We start from the raw sequence: 12,916 nt of genomic DNA on the forward strand, positions 1-12,916 counted from the left end.
TCAATGTTTAAAAATTATGGAGGACGAACATCACATTCTTCTGCTATTAATCAAGCAGAACTCTTTACTTGCAGGTCCGTTATACGGGCTCTACACAAGGACTCTCATCTACCTTGGTTCTGCCTCCGACTTTTGTTAAGAACCAAAAATTTAATTTCCATGTTAAAAACCTCCATACTACTTTTCAATATGTAAATAAAACTTTTGATATACCTGCTCACGAAGTATCCCTGGGCAAAAACTCATTCTTTGTCTTATTTTGAATATGAGAAGTTCGTACATATTTCTATTTTGTTTATCTTTAAAAAAACAGTACATAGTTTAATTTGATAAAAATATTTATCATATAAATACCCATCACTCCCCAACAACCAATATTCACGTGGCATCTTCTTAACGTACTCTCGGGGCTATGACATGACATCATAGGCTAGGACCAAGGACCAAAGACCAAAGACTTGAGGCTCCTTACCTTGAATTAAAAAAGTAAAAATCTTTTCTTTGACAAACATCTCAAAATAAATAAAAATTTAAAATCACGCAAAACATTCCAGATTGATTCCACCGCCGCGTCATAGGCCACAACGCCATCAGCCTAAGATACCGTTGTTTACAGGACATTTACCACCGTCTATAAACCCTACAGGTGGAGCCTATGAGACGTAATAAACGTGTCGATTTTTTATTGGATGTATTGACTTCAAGAGAAAGAAACCGTTGTCTGAGAGACTCTGATCTGATGTTACTGAGTAACACGTCTATGGGTGAAGAGAGAACGGGCACGTAGGTACGACCGAGCACCGTGAATCTCTGACGTGTGTGACGTCCAATACTACCCATTCTTAACCTATCAGAAACCGCACGATTCAGTACACGTGCGACACGCACGTACTCCGATGGCTTGTAACCTCCGCAGCTTTAATTTTTCAAAAATAATCTATAATATAATTTGGAAAAGATATGATATGAAAAGAGTTTTCATCGATCAAAATCCACACATGAAGTTTGATAAATCACACCATGTTCTAACCACATTTATGATTCTGGTTTGTCGGTCGATTGCTTTTTCAGTTATCATATCTTTTCCATATCCTTTTAATTTTATTTTTATGAGCGTATTCGGCGCTTCAAAATCAAATCGAAACCCCACAAAAATAAATTATAAAATTAATTTTTTTCCTGAATTTAGATAGAGAGAGAATGAAGATTGAAGAGAGAGAAGAGTAGAAAGAGAAACTAGAGAGAGAGAGGGGCAAAATAACACGCTTGTGTGTGTGAGTAGGAGCGACCTGGATTAATAGGAGGGCAACTAAAGACTGCCCGTCAGATCAGTAACAATTTCGTCGGACGGACGCTGCTGATTCTTGTGGGCGCAGTTTAACCTCATACACCTGCACAATTCACAGTAGCATTTGCTGTGTTTTGTTTCTATTAATCTCTGCTTAACTATATTTTCGTTCTTTTCTTCCGCTTCGTAAACGTCCGTGGCATGGGATGAAATTCTGAAACGGGGAGTTATTGGGGGAAGAACGAGATAAACCCTAAGTTCATGTGGATGAAACTCCAATTCTGGAATTGAATCTGATCGATTGCGAAACGGGTTTTGGTCTGATCGGTTCGGCAATGACGAGGCGGAAGGAACGGATCCTGAAGGAGCTGTACGACATAACCGAGAAGATTGCGGAACCGGAGGCATGTAAAGATGCTGTCTTTTGCAGTTTTTCTGGGTTCAGTTAGGGTTATTGGATTCGTTTATTAGTGTCTCCGCGGAGTTTCGTGTTGTTTGATCGTGCTCCTGGAATTCAAGTTTTGATTTTTATTGGGTTTTGTTATGAAAGTGAAGTTTTTGGGGTTCGATTTCATTGGAATTTTTTTATAAATATGCTGTCTTGGATTATTAGCTGCTTAATTAATTAATCGTCGTTTGTATTAGGGTTTTCCAAGGTGGAAAAAGTCGGCTCTTTTAAGCTTAAGTTTCTAGAATTTACTAGTTTTAATTGTTTTGTTTTGGTATTTTGATTACTCAGGGAATTGAAATTATCGTTTTGAGTAGGTCGTGGGGGCATTTACTGATTTAGTTCTGTAGAATGTGCATGCTCAATTAATCATCGTTAGAGTACCTGTGAATGCTTTTGTATTTCGATCGCACCGGCTTTGCTTTCAAAGGCATGCTCTTCTTTTGGCGGTTCAGTAATTATAATTGGTCAATGTCATCTAGAGGTTTTGTATTTGTTATTAGAAATGGTATTGGGGAGGATGATTTGTGCCGAATTCCACCTTCTTTTTAGATAACGCCAGTCTTGAAAGGAAGTTGCCGAATACAAGGACCTGTTGATGATGCAGACCATGACATTCAGATGAATACGGTGAGACATCATTGACATTAACAGGGTAATTTCATTTTCAGATAATCTCATCTGTTAATTTTTGCTCAAACCTCTTCAGCTGCTTCCACGTTGCCCTCGTGCAGAACTTTACAAGTTTAGTTCATATCATTCTGAATTTCTTAATCGAAGTGTCGAGTTCCTGAAACAGTAATAACTTCTGTATTTTTATGTAACATTTGGTTGTTTATGCACAAACATGTAGGGAACCTGATCTTAATTTCTTAATGAAGTTATTTTAGTTTGAATATGAACTCAGTTTAGGAAGTTGTTGCCCCTCCCCTTACCCCAGCCATCCTATGATCATGCATGCGAGAGGTTATATATTGGGTTTCAAAAAACATTTGGGAACCCTCTACTATTAAACTATTTCTCCGTGTGGGTATTTGTGCAAGTATATTGAACTATTGAGCAATTTGTCTTTTGAATGAAAGATGTGCTTGTGAAGTCTGTTGTGTTAGTTGACCATTTTATGTCCCATTATGGAACTTCCATGGTCATATGTGCAATACATGGTTCATTTACATTTATGGTGACTGAGCTTTCTTTCCATAGTAGTAGCACAAAGCAATCAATTCATGTGAGGAGAGCGTATAGCCGTAGAATAGTTTTCTTTATGTGGCATCGGATATTGTGGTTGTCTACTTGAGTTCTTTGTTTTCTAAAGATTAGGTTAGCTTATAGCAGTTTAGCTATTGGTATGTAGAAAGAATGTTGGGTTTCACTTTGAATATCTTTTTATGAATCAGTTTATTTTGTAATAATATATCTTTTCTTCCTTCTAAAACAAGATTTTGTCTTCCAGAAATTCCCAATTTATTCATGACAAGTTCAAGATGCTAAAAAGTTGTCTTTAACCTGTATGACTGTACTATCTACTAGATCACCAACTTTTCCACTATCCTACCTTATGGTTGGTTGGTCCTAATTTTTGAAGAGGATATATTGTTTACTCTCCTTAGATAACAGTGGTAGTTTTTTTTTTTTTTCTGATAAGTAAAAATAAAATTTCATTAAAGGGAAAAAAGGATACATAATAGGAGGGTGATGGAACAACAAAAACAAAGACTACTTATCTTCAAAAATCCAAAATACAGATTTGAAATCCAACACCTCCCATAGCTTTCACCAGAATCAAACACCTGACCTTAGACAACTCAGAGTAAAAGACTCAACCAAACCGTGACATAAAATAAGTAGACGCCATCAATTTGTCCTGCTTCTAAACTTGGACAAAAAAAAGGACTCTCTTCTTTTTCTAACCAGGTTAAAACAAACTTGAAATATATCCTTGAAGGCAAAATATACGAACCCGGTCACCATAACTTGAAACTTCTGCTAAATCTCTTAACTTTCACACCCCCCCCCCCCCCCCCCCCCCCATCTATGGCCAATACAAACAACCCCCATCACTCTTCATCCACAATTTCCTCTTCTCCCCCTTCACCTTCCTCCCAAACCTTATCCCCCTCCCAAGTGCTATCATTTTGTTATAATCTTCCCTTCTGTTTTTTTATTCCAAAATGTTCAATTGCCTTTCTTACCACTGCTTCCACCCCCAAAAAGAACAGGTTGAGAGACTTCTCGATTGCTAGCTCTCTGTCCACTAGTTGATGAATTCCCACTCTCCCCTTCTTAGAGTTACCATCCTTTGAAATCTCTTCAACTCCAATCCCCTCTGGTTCCCCTTCCTCTTCTCTACTTTCCTCTTCTTCCTCAATATGAACTTTTGTGGCTACAAATTTTTTCAAAACTCCTATTCTTTCTCCTTTCCTCAATCCATCATCAGCCACCTCTGCCACTTCCTCCTCAAGGGCCATCCCCAACAAGCCCTTCCTTAAGATGATGAAAACCGTTGGTCACATGAACAAGATGCCCGTTTCCCGATTCTTTTGATTTTCTCAACTCCCATGTATTAAGAGTGTCATTAATAAGATTTTTTTTTTTCAAAACTCCTTCAGTCCTTCTCTTACCTAAATAGTAAATCCACCTCTATTTTTCCTATTAAGACCGAGTCCCTTAAATCTTCCTCCTTGCACACCTGTTCAAAATCCACTACATGTATCTCCTCATGATTCCAGATTCAACTCCTTGCTGCCACCTGCCAAACCCTCTAGAAAACACCTTACTCTTTGGGGCCTTGCCTAGAGCACTTAAGCCACCAATCTCATTCTTGACTGGTTTAGAGGAAAAACCTATCACTGAAACCAAAGAACTATCCTCTACCATAGCCCTACCTTGTAAGACACTATCATCAATAGCTAGTATTAGCGCTTGAGATTCATGTGGGACCTTATCTGAGCCTATTTTCAACCTTCAAAACTTTCAGACAATTTGACGAGCACAAATCTTTAGTGCAAACAAACTTTGTGGTCACCCACTCTCAAACCTCAATCTTCCTCTTTCCTAATCCCATGAGAGATCTTAAGACATGATTTTTAAACCCTAGTGGTTTTTTTGCCTTCAACCACTTAGGTGGTTTTCAGTGGTGTGGATGCACCACGATATATTATGTTTAGAAATGCACAACACCCAAACCTACTGTTGAGTTGCATTGGGGTGTGGATCAAACCACACCATATCGTGGATTGGTCTACACTACAAGCCAAAATATCGTCCATGGTTATTTCTCGTGGATAGGTCCACGCTACGGTGGACATCTATTTCCAACTTGATCCCATACTTCGCATTTCTCAGTGACTCCTTTGTAGAGGGGGCACTGGGATGGAAGTAGTAATTTAAAAGGTGGGCCTAGGCACATAGGTGGACCTAGGCACATAGGTGGGGCGCATACCAGGTCCTAGGCGCACCCCTTACAAAAGGTGCACGCCTGGTGTGCTTAGGCGTGCACCTAATGCACCTTGTGCCTCAGCCCAAACGCACACCTTTTAAAAATTTTGCGCTTTTTGCTATTTTTTGAGTCTAACGGTTGGGCCATCTCCGCCCTTGGACCCCGACCATGCCCCTCGAGGCAAGCCCGAACAGGCTCCGAGAACCCCCTATTTGCTAATGTTGTTCATTCATTCATTGCAATAAAATATCTTATTAAAAGGCAATGAAAGTTATAAAATCATTATTTTTATGTGAGAAATAAGAATTTCAGATCCTCACATAGACTTATTCGGGCTTGCCTTGAGGGGCGTGGTACAAAGGCGACTCATAGAATCAAGAATGCAATATGTTTTACATCACATTAGCTACTCGAAGCAATGCAATTAAGGAAAAAAAAAAGAGATTGTGGGTTTTACATGCTTGAAAATGCTTTATATGTTTGCTTTTATTATTAAATTTTCATTTGAATACGCTTTACATGTTATGTTTATGTATTTTAATTTTAGATAATAGGTTTTTTAAAACATCTAATCTAAAATTTAAGTTTATATTTTCATTAACGTTATGCTTAATATTTTTGAAAATTTTGCCATTTTTTGAATTCTTTTTTTATTTTTTACCTTTTTTTTTTGTAATTTTGTGCCTTGCTTAAAAAGGCGCACGCCTTGCGCCTCAGGTGCAAATTGGACCTTGCACCTTGCGCTTTTAAAACACTATGGAAGGGGTCTACTGCAACAAGTGTTTTCCACCCACCATCTCCCTACAGGACTCTGGATGGTGAAAAGATGGCCTCTGGCGAGGGAAGCAACTACAGTTCAAAGCAGAGGTAGGATGTTCTTGATATTGATCAAAACGTGGCTGAAGTTGACAACGAGGTCATTGATATGGCACTGATGAAACAAATGCCAGTATCTTCTGGCCTTCTTTCTGGGGAATCTTCCACTGAAGTGAGTTCAAGAAGGGCAAAGAGACTCAAGCTGGACTTGAATCGTGTTGATGAAAAATCCCCTTATCATCACCGTAATGGCAATCAAAGCTCGTCTCCTTCCTCATCAAGACAACCTTCAATGAGGAATAGACTTGAGTGATAGCTTTTCTGTCTTTGATGATTCTCATGATCGATGTGCTGAGATGAAATCAACTTCCCAAATTCCGAGGCATGAATGGTCCTGTCATCTCTATCATGGGTACAAACGTTGATGTTAATAAAAGGAGTTTCTACCTCCAACTCGGTTGTTCTTGCCAAATGGGCAGGTTGCTGAATATGTGATGGGAACCAATTCAGCAAACTTAGGTAGTGGCATTGTAGCATATCCAGTGATGACATATACACCCACACCTCCGGTGTTTAGTTACAGTGGCCTCACATGGGGCCTTCTATGTCTCTTTCACCAGTTATGTATGGACCTGGCTCTGTTCCATACATGGTTGATTCAAGGGGAGACCCTGTGGTGCCACAGATAGTGGGCTCTCCAGCCTCCGGCCCCTCTTACTCACAACCATCATTCATTATGAGCATGCTTGGCCCTCCATCAGGGTTGAATGGTGTTGGGCCATCACATCCAGGCCTTGATTTGAATTCAGGTTTAACAACAGTCAAAGCTGAGAACAGGGAATTGGGGGGCTCCCAGCAACTAATTATTTTGGGGTAAAGAGGAACAGATAAAGCCTGCATCATGGTCATTAAGTTCAGGAATGGTAGTGAGGCGGAAGGAACCTGATGGTGGGTGGAACTCATATCCAGGTGGTAACAAACAACAACGACCATGGAATTAGAGTTTTTTCTTTTGAATATTATTTTTATTAATATAAATAATTATTTTTATCAATTAATGTTATCAATAATTAATAATTAATAAGATTACTTATTAATAATTAATAAGTTTCAAATATTAATTTTATTCATTTTAATAAGATTTTTAATTATTATTATATATTATTAATAGTATTGTTAGTATTATCAATTATCATTAATATTATTACTCATTTTTAATTATTATTTGTTATTTAATATTATTAACATTGTTTTTATTAATTATTAATATTGTTAGCAGTTTACTAATATTTCTCTATTATGTATACTACTAAAACAATTATTGTTTTTAATGTTTAACGACATAGATTATCTCAAGCATTGTAATTGAGATGCATGGAATCATAACACTGGGTGTGGATTGAAAATACACCACACATTGCAGAAGGCCTACGGAGGTGTGGTGTGGTTCAATCCACACATCTTTGTCCACGGTGCAGGACATCTACCCTATTGAGGGGTAGTGTGTTTTCATCCACACCACAGGTGTGGTTTCTCATCTACACTGTAGAACACCCCCTTAGTGTCACCAACCCTCACCAAACTCCGTCTAGATGACCGAACCCCTGCTTATCTTCTTGTTTGTCTCAGACAAATGGAGAGGGAGTCACAATCAGAGCTCAAAGGGGAAGAAAATGGATGCAAGTTACTGTCCATAATCATCCTTCTCTTTAATATCGTGTAGCCAAAAGAAGAATCAAGTGAGTGAGTTGGCATGGGCACAATATCTTTTGGGCCAACTGGCCCATTTGGCCCATCTTGACCATTCATGCAACAAATCTCATAGGGCATCTTCCACCTTTCGAACAAAACCAGCCCTACAACAGTTTTCACTGTTGAAACTTCCATCTCTTCATCTCCTATGTTGAAGATCCTGTTATCACTGAATGGTAAAAACACTACAGTAATTTTAATCTTAAACTCTTCCACCACTGAATCCAGTATTGGTTTCCATTTGTTCACTTTCTCTTTTGCAATAATAACTTACCGTTTCTCCCAGTCGCCATTTTCCACCTCCATCAACAGTTTTGGTACGTTATGCGAGCTGGTAATGATAACTGATGAAGGATGATTTGGCCCGACCTCATAGTTATGTGACACATGGCAAAAGCAACAACTCGGCACAAAAGCAAGCGTAAGGCGTTTTCACCAAGAGGAGAAACCAGCGGACCGAACTCCCTACTAGGGGCCCGAACTCACCCTTGGCCCCAAATCGGAAAGTAATCCACTGGCCTGCCTTGCAACAGTTCGGGACATACCTCGCTGAACTAACATGCCTTGCCACAGTTCGGGACATACCTCGCCGAACTAACCTACCTGGTAACTGCTTGGGATACACCTCGCCGAACTGACCTGCCTTGCAACAGTTCGGGACATACCTTGCCGAACTGACCTACCTGGTAACCGCTCGGGATACACCTCGCCGAACTGACCTGCCCTATACATACCTTCGAACTCAAGACTTCGCCTCGCTCACCACTCCACACCGCCATCTCCAGTTAGAGAGACGGTTAGGCAGTGACGGTTCTGTCCCAGCAAAAAGGACGACAACCGAATTGACAGACGTAAGGGTAATCATACCCGGCCTGACAAGGGCCTCGGAGCGAGTGCGCGAAGTGATTATAAGAGTCCCTTGCCCCCAACGAACAATGGATGTGAACTTTGCGCCATCTGGTTTACACTTTGCCTTTGAGAGATTACTGACTTGAGCTTCGGAGTTATCACACCGGGTTCCCCCCGGAGTTCTCTCATTTTTCCCGTTTCAAGCTCCCCGACGCTCCAGCTCAGAGGCGAGTTTGTTGACAGCTAAGACCGACCGGATTGCGCTCCATCAATTACCAACCCCTGTTTCGTTTGTTGGTCATTGCGCCACCTCTCCCAACACCATTATCAACAACAATTCCCTCAACTACCCTTGAACCAGCTGCTCCCCCCCCGGCACCTTGCTTCAAAGCCGATCAAGGCCTCCCCCCAAGGTGGACGACCTCACCAAGGAGAGGCTTCCCAATCGCAGAACCCCCCTAACAGTCAGGCCTCATCCCCGGGCTGAAAGCAAAGAAAGATCACCCCCGCCTCGCAGCCCGCGGGTGGGTCAAGAACCTCGCCAACAAAGTCACCTCGGCTTTCCAAGCCCGAGTTCCCACTCACGGAGAACCGCTTCAGCGCCTTAGTAGCAGGCCAACAATCCGGGCCCATCGAGCTCGGCAACACAGAGGCAAGCAGCGCCAGCACCAGGCCCAATCAAAGAAGGCGCCGACGAAGTCGCCGAACTGCTACCCGCGTGCTACCCGATCTCAGAGGCAAGGAAGAAACGAGCTCAGGTGAGGTAAAAACCGTCCCCATTCTCTCAGTTCCTTCCCCCCTTTCAGCAAAACTTTTGGCAGTCCCCTTGCCTAGAGATTTCAAACTCCCTTCTCTAGACAAGTATGATGGATCCTTTGACCCCGACGACCACGTTGATGCGTTTCAGTCGCAAATGCACCTCGCTAGGGCAAGCGAGTCATGCATGTGCGTGGCCTTCACCACCACCTTCAGAGGGGTGGTCCGCACCTGGTACCGGAACCTAGCTTCCGGGTCAATAAAAAGCTAGCCCCAGTTCGTGCAGATCTTCACTGCGCACTTTGTTACCAGCAAAAGGTGTTTGAAAACCGAGGAAAGTATCTTCGGGGTGATCGAGAGAGAGGGAGAACCCATCTGGAGCTACATCAAACGGTTCAATGAAGCATGTTTCCAGATCCCTCGGTTAGACCTCGCGGTACAGCTCGCCGCGGCCAAAAGAGGAGTGACTCATAAAGAGTTCAAATGGCACATGGTAGCCAGCCAACCAGCAACCATGGCCGACTTCCTCAAACTCGCGGACAAGTTTATGAGAACAGAAGAAGAGATCAACCAGAGAAACAGAGGTGGGGTTGAAAAAAGAAAAAGAGAAGGCGAGCTCTCCAACCCCGGCAACAGAAGAGGCCACAATTGAGAGGCGAAGCCAAGCCAGCCGTCATGTGCTCCCTTAGCAGTTTGGATGGATTACACGCCATTGAACACAAGGCGGACCGAGATCCTGATGACGATCAAGGACGCCCCTTACGTAAAGTGGCCACCTCGCCTAAAAAGCAACCCCAACGAGAGGAACAAAAATTTATATTGTAGTTTTCATAAAGATCACGGTCATAGCACCGAGCAATGTAATAATCTCCGCGACGAGATAGGACTCATCCGTCGCGGGTACTTAAGAAATTTTGTACATTATGACAATAGTAATAAAGCAGGTCGACAAGGGGAATGCGGGAAGGATGTCCCCGAGCCGAGCAATAGACCGACCGAAACTTGCAGCGATCTCCCCCAGAAGAAAGGCCAGTTCGGGGAACCATCCACGTGATAGTGGGCGGTTCGGTGGTGGCAGGATGCACTTCGGCGGCAGCAAGGACGTCTTTTCCCGAAGCAGCCCGATAGGAGCAGAACCCTCCCAAGAGGCCGAAGAAGGAAGAACCGATGTTTTTTACAGAAGACGACGCGTGAGGTGTCAATTACCCCCACGACGACGCGCTCGTCATAAAGCTAAGGATCAGCGACTTCGAAGTTCAACGCGTACTGGTAGACTCAGTAGCTCGGCGGCCATACTATTCAAATCGGCGTTCGACCAGTTGCAGTTGTAGAAAAGCGATTTGAAACCCGCTCACACTCCTTTGGTAGGCTTCAGCGGAGAGGAAGTCAGGCCCTTGGGAAAAATAACAGTACCTGTGGAAGTCGGCACATGGCCGTGACCCCCTCCCCATACAACGCCATAATAGGGCGACCAATTACGCATATTCTGCGTGCAGTGGTCTCCACCTTTTATCTGGCAATGAAGTTCCCCACGGACTTTGGTGTGGGGGTAGCGCGGGGCGACCAACTTGAGTCCCGCAAATGCTATGTTGCCGCCCTAAAGGGAAAAACAAAGGTAGCCGATGATCTCGAACTAGAGCGACCTGCGGAGCAGGGCGAGGAACGAGCTTCGCCCACTGAGGAAACAGTAGCCGTCTTGGCCTCGGCAACAGATCCGGCGCGAACACTACAGATCGGTGCCTCCGTCAACGAGCCTTTGCGAACTAAACTGGTGAGTTTCTTACTCCAAAATTTAGACATTTTTGCATGGTCCACGACAGATATGCCCGGTATTGACCTCGACCTTATAACTCACAAGCTTAACACTGACCCTGTAGTTAGACCCATTAGACAGAAGAAACTCAACTTAGCCTCGGAGCGCTGGAGGGCGGTCGACAAAGAAGTCGAAAAGCTCCTCGTAGCGGACTTCATAAGGGAAGTTCATTACCCGAGCTGGGTAGCCAACCTAGTGCTGGTGAAAAAAGCCAACGGCAAGTGGCGCATGTGCGTCGACTACACCGACCTGAACCGAGCTTGCCCAAAAGACTGCTTCCCCCTGCCCCGAATTGACCGCCTGGTGGACACGACCTCGGGACACGTGCTGCTAAACTTCCTGGACGCCTACTCAGGCTACAACCAGATTAAGATGGACCGGTCCGACCAAGAAAAAACCAGCTTCATTACCGAGTTCGACCTGTACTGTTACAAGGTCATGCCCTTCGGGCTAAAGAATGCTAGTGCGACCTTTCAAAGACTTGTAAATAAACTTTTTTGGCCTTTAATTGGCACGAAAATCGAATGTTATGTAGACGACATGGTCTTCAAAACATAGTTTTCACGAGAATTAATAAAAGACTTGGATTCTATCTTCCAAATTCTGCGTCAGTATAACATGAGACTAAACCCAAACAAGTGTGTCTTCGGTGTCACCTCGGGTAAGTTCCTAGGGTACATTGTCAACCGGCGTGGCATTGAGGCCAACTCGGACAAAATAAAGGCCATCCTTGATATGAGACCACCTCGGAAAGTAAAAGAAGTTCAAAGGCTAAACGGCCACATAGCCGCTCTGAGCCGCTTCATGTCCAAGTCGGTAGACCGCTGCTTGCCTTTCTTCAAGGCAATCAAAGGCAAAGGGTTCGAATGGACCCGAGATTGCTAGCTCGCGTTCGACGAGCTAAAGACTTACCTCGCCACCATACCAACCTTACCAGACCCGAGGAGGGCGAGGTCTTAGAACTGTACCTCTCGGCGAGCGACGAAGTGGTCAGTTCGGTATTAGTAAAACAAGTAGATCGGGTCCAACAGCCCGTCTATTATGTTAGTAAAATTCTGCAAGGAGCAGAAACAAGGTACCCGCAAATAGAAAAAATTGCCTTCGCAAGTGATATCAGCTTGGAAACTCTGCCCGTACTTCCAAGCTGACACTGTCGTTGTCTTAACCGACAAACCCCTAAGACAAGTTTTGCGGAAGCCCGAGGTCTCCGGTAAGCTGACGAAATGAGCCATCGAACTCAGCGAGTACGACCTCCAGTACAAACCCCGGACCGCAATTAAGGCCCAAGCTTTGGCAGATTTTATCGTCGAGTGCACTTTCAGCCACGAAGCCCTACAGGTCGAGCCCGAGGTCCCAGGTTCGGGCGAACCCGGAGCTCCCAAGCCAATAAAGTCTGAACCCCGTGAAGTAGCGGCCAGTGTGGCAACTCTCCTGGTTAGGCGAAACGCGAACTGGGATGAGGAGCCCTGGATCCTTCACGTGGATGGTTCCTCGAACCAGCAAGGCAGCGGGGCTGGAATAGTCTTATGCGGCCCGGGCGGCACAAAATTAGAATACGCACTACGCTTTGAGTTCGCGGCATCCAACAACGAGGCAGAGTACGAAGCAATGATAGCCGGGCTTAACCTAGCGCGAAAGGTAAAGGCAAAGCACTTGGTCATCTGCAGCGATTCCCTGCTTGTGGTCAACCAAGTTACGGGCGAGTATGAAGCACGCGAGCTCTCCATGATCGCATATTTGGCGAAAGTAAAAGAG

The 12,916-nt window shown here is 43.8% G+C and overlaps 1 protein-coding gene across 13 annotated transcripts in view; it reads left to right on the forward strand.

Annotated features, from left to right (window-relative positions):
• The first annotated feature begins 1,212 nt into the window (after positions 1-1,212).
• LOC148848517 (protein PARALOG OF AIPP2-like) overlaps positions 1,213-12,916 on the forward strand; it is a 43,295-nt gene continuing 31,591 nt past the window's right edge. For 2 of the 13 annotated variants that reach the window (XM_088952365.1, XM_088952368.1), the window contains exons 1-2: positions 1,292-1,692; positions 2,289-2,366. In XM_088952365.1, the coding sequence (XP_088808491.1) occupies positions 1,624-1,692; positions 2,289-2,366 (147 nt within the window). In that variant the 5' untranslated portion in view covers positions 1,292-1,623. Of the gene's footprint in view, positions 1,697-2,288; positions 2,392-12,916 lie in introns of all 13 variants that reach the window. The other 11 variants (XM_088952374.1, XM_088952364.1, XM_088952375.1 and 8 more) reach the window with 11 other exon arrangements.

This window comes from Nelumbo lutea, chromosome 6 (genome assembly GCF_056320005.1).
Source record: "Nelumbo lutea isolate HS-2025 chromosome 6, American lotus-T2T, whole genome shotgun sequence".
NCBI lineage: Eukaryota > Viridiplantae > Streptophyta > Magnoliopsida > Proteales > Nelumbonaceae > Nelumbo > Nelumbo lutea.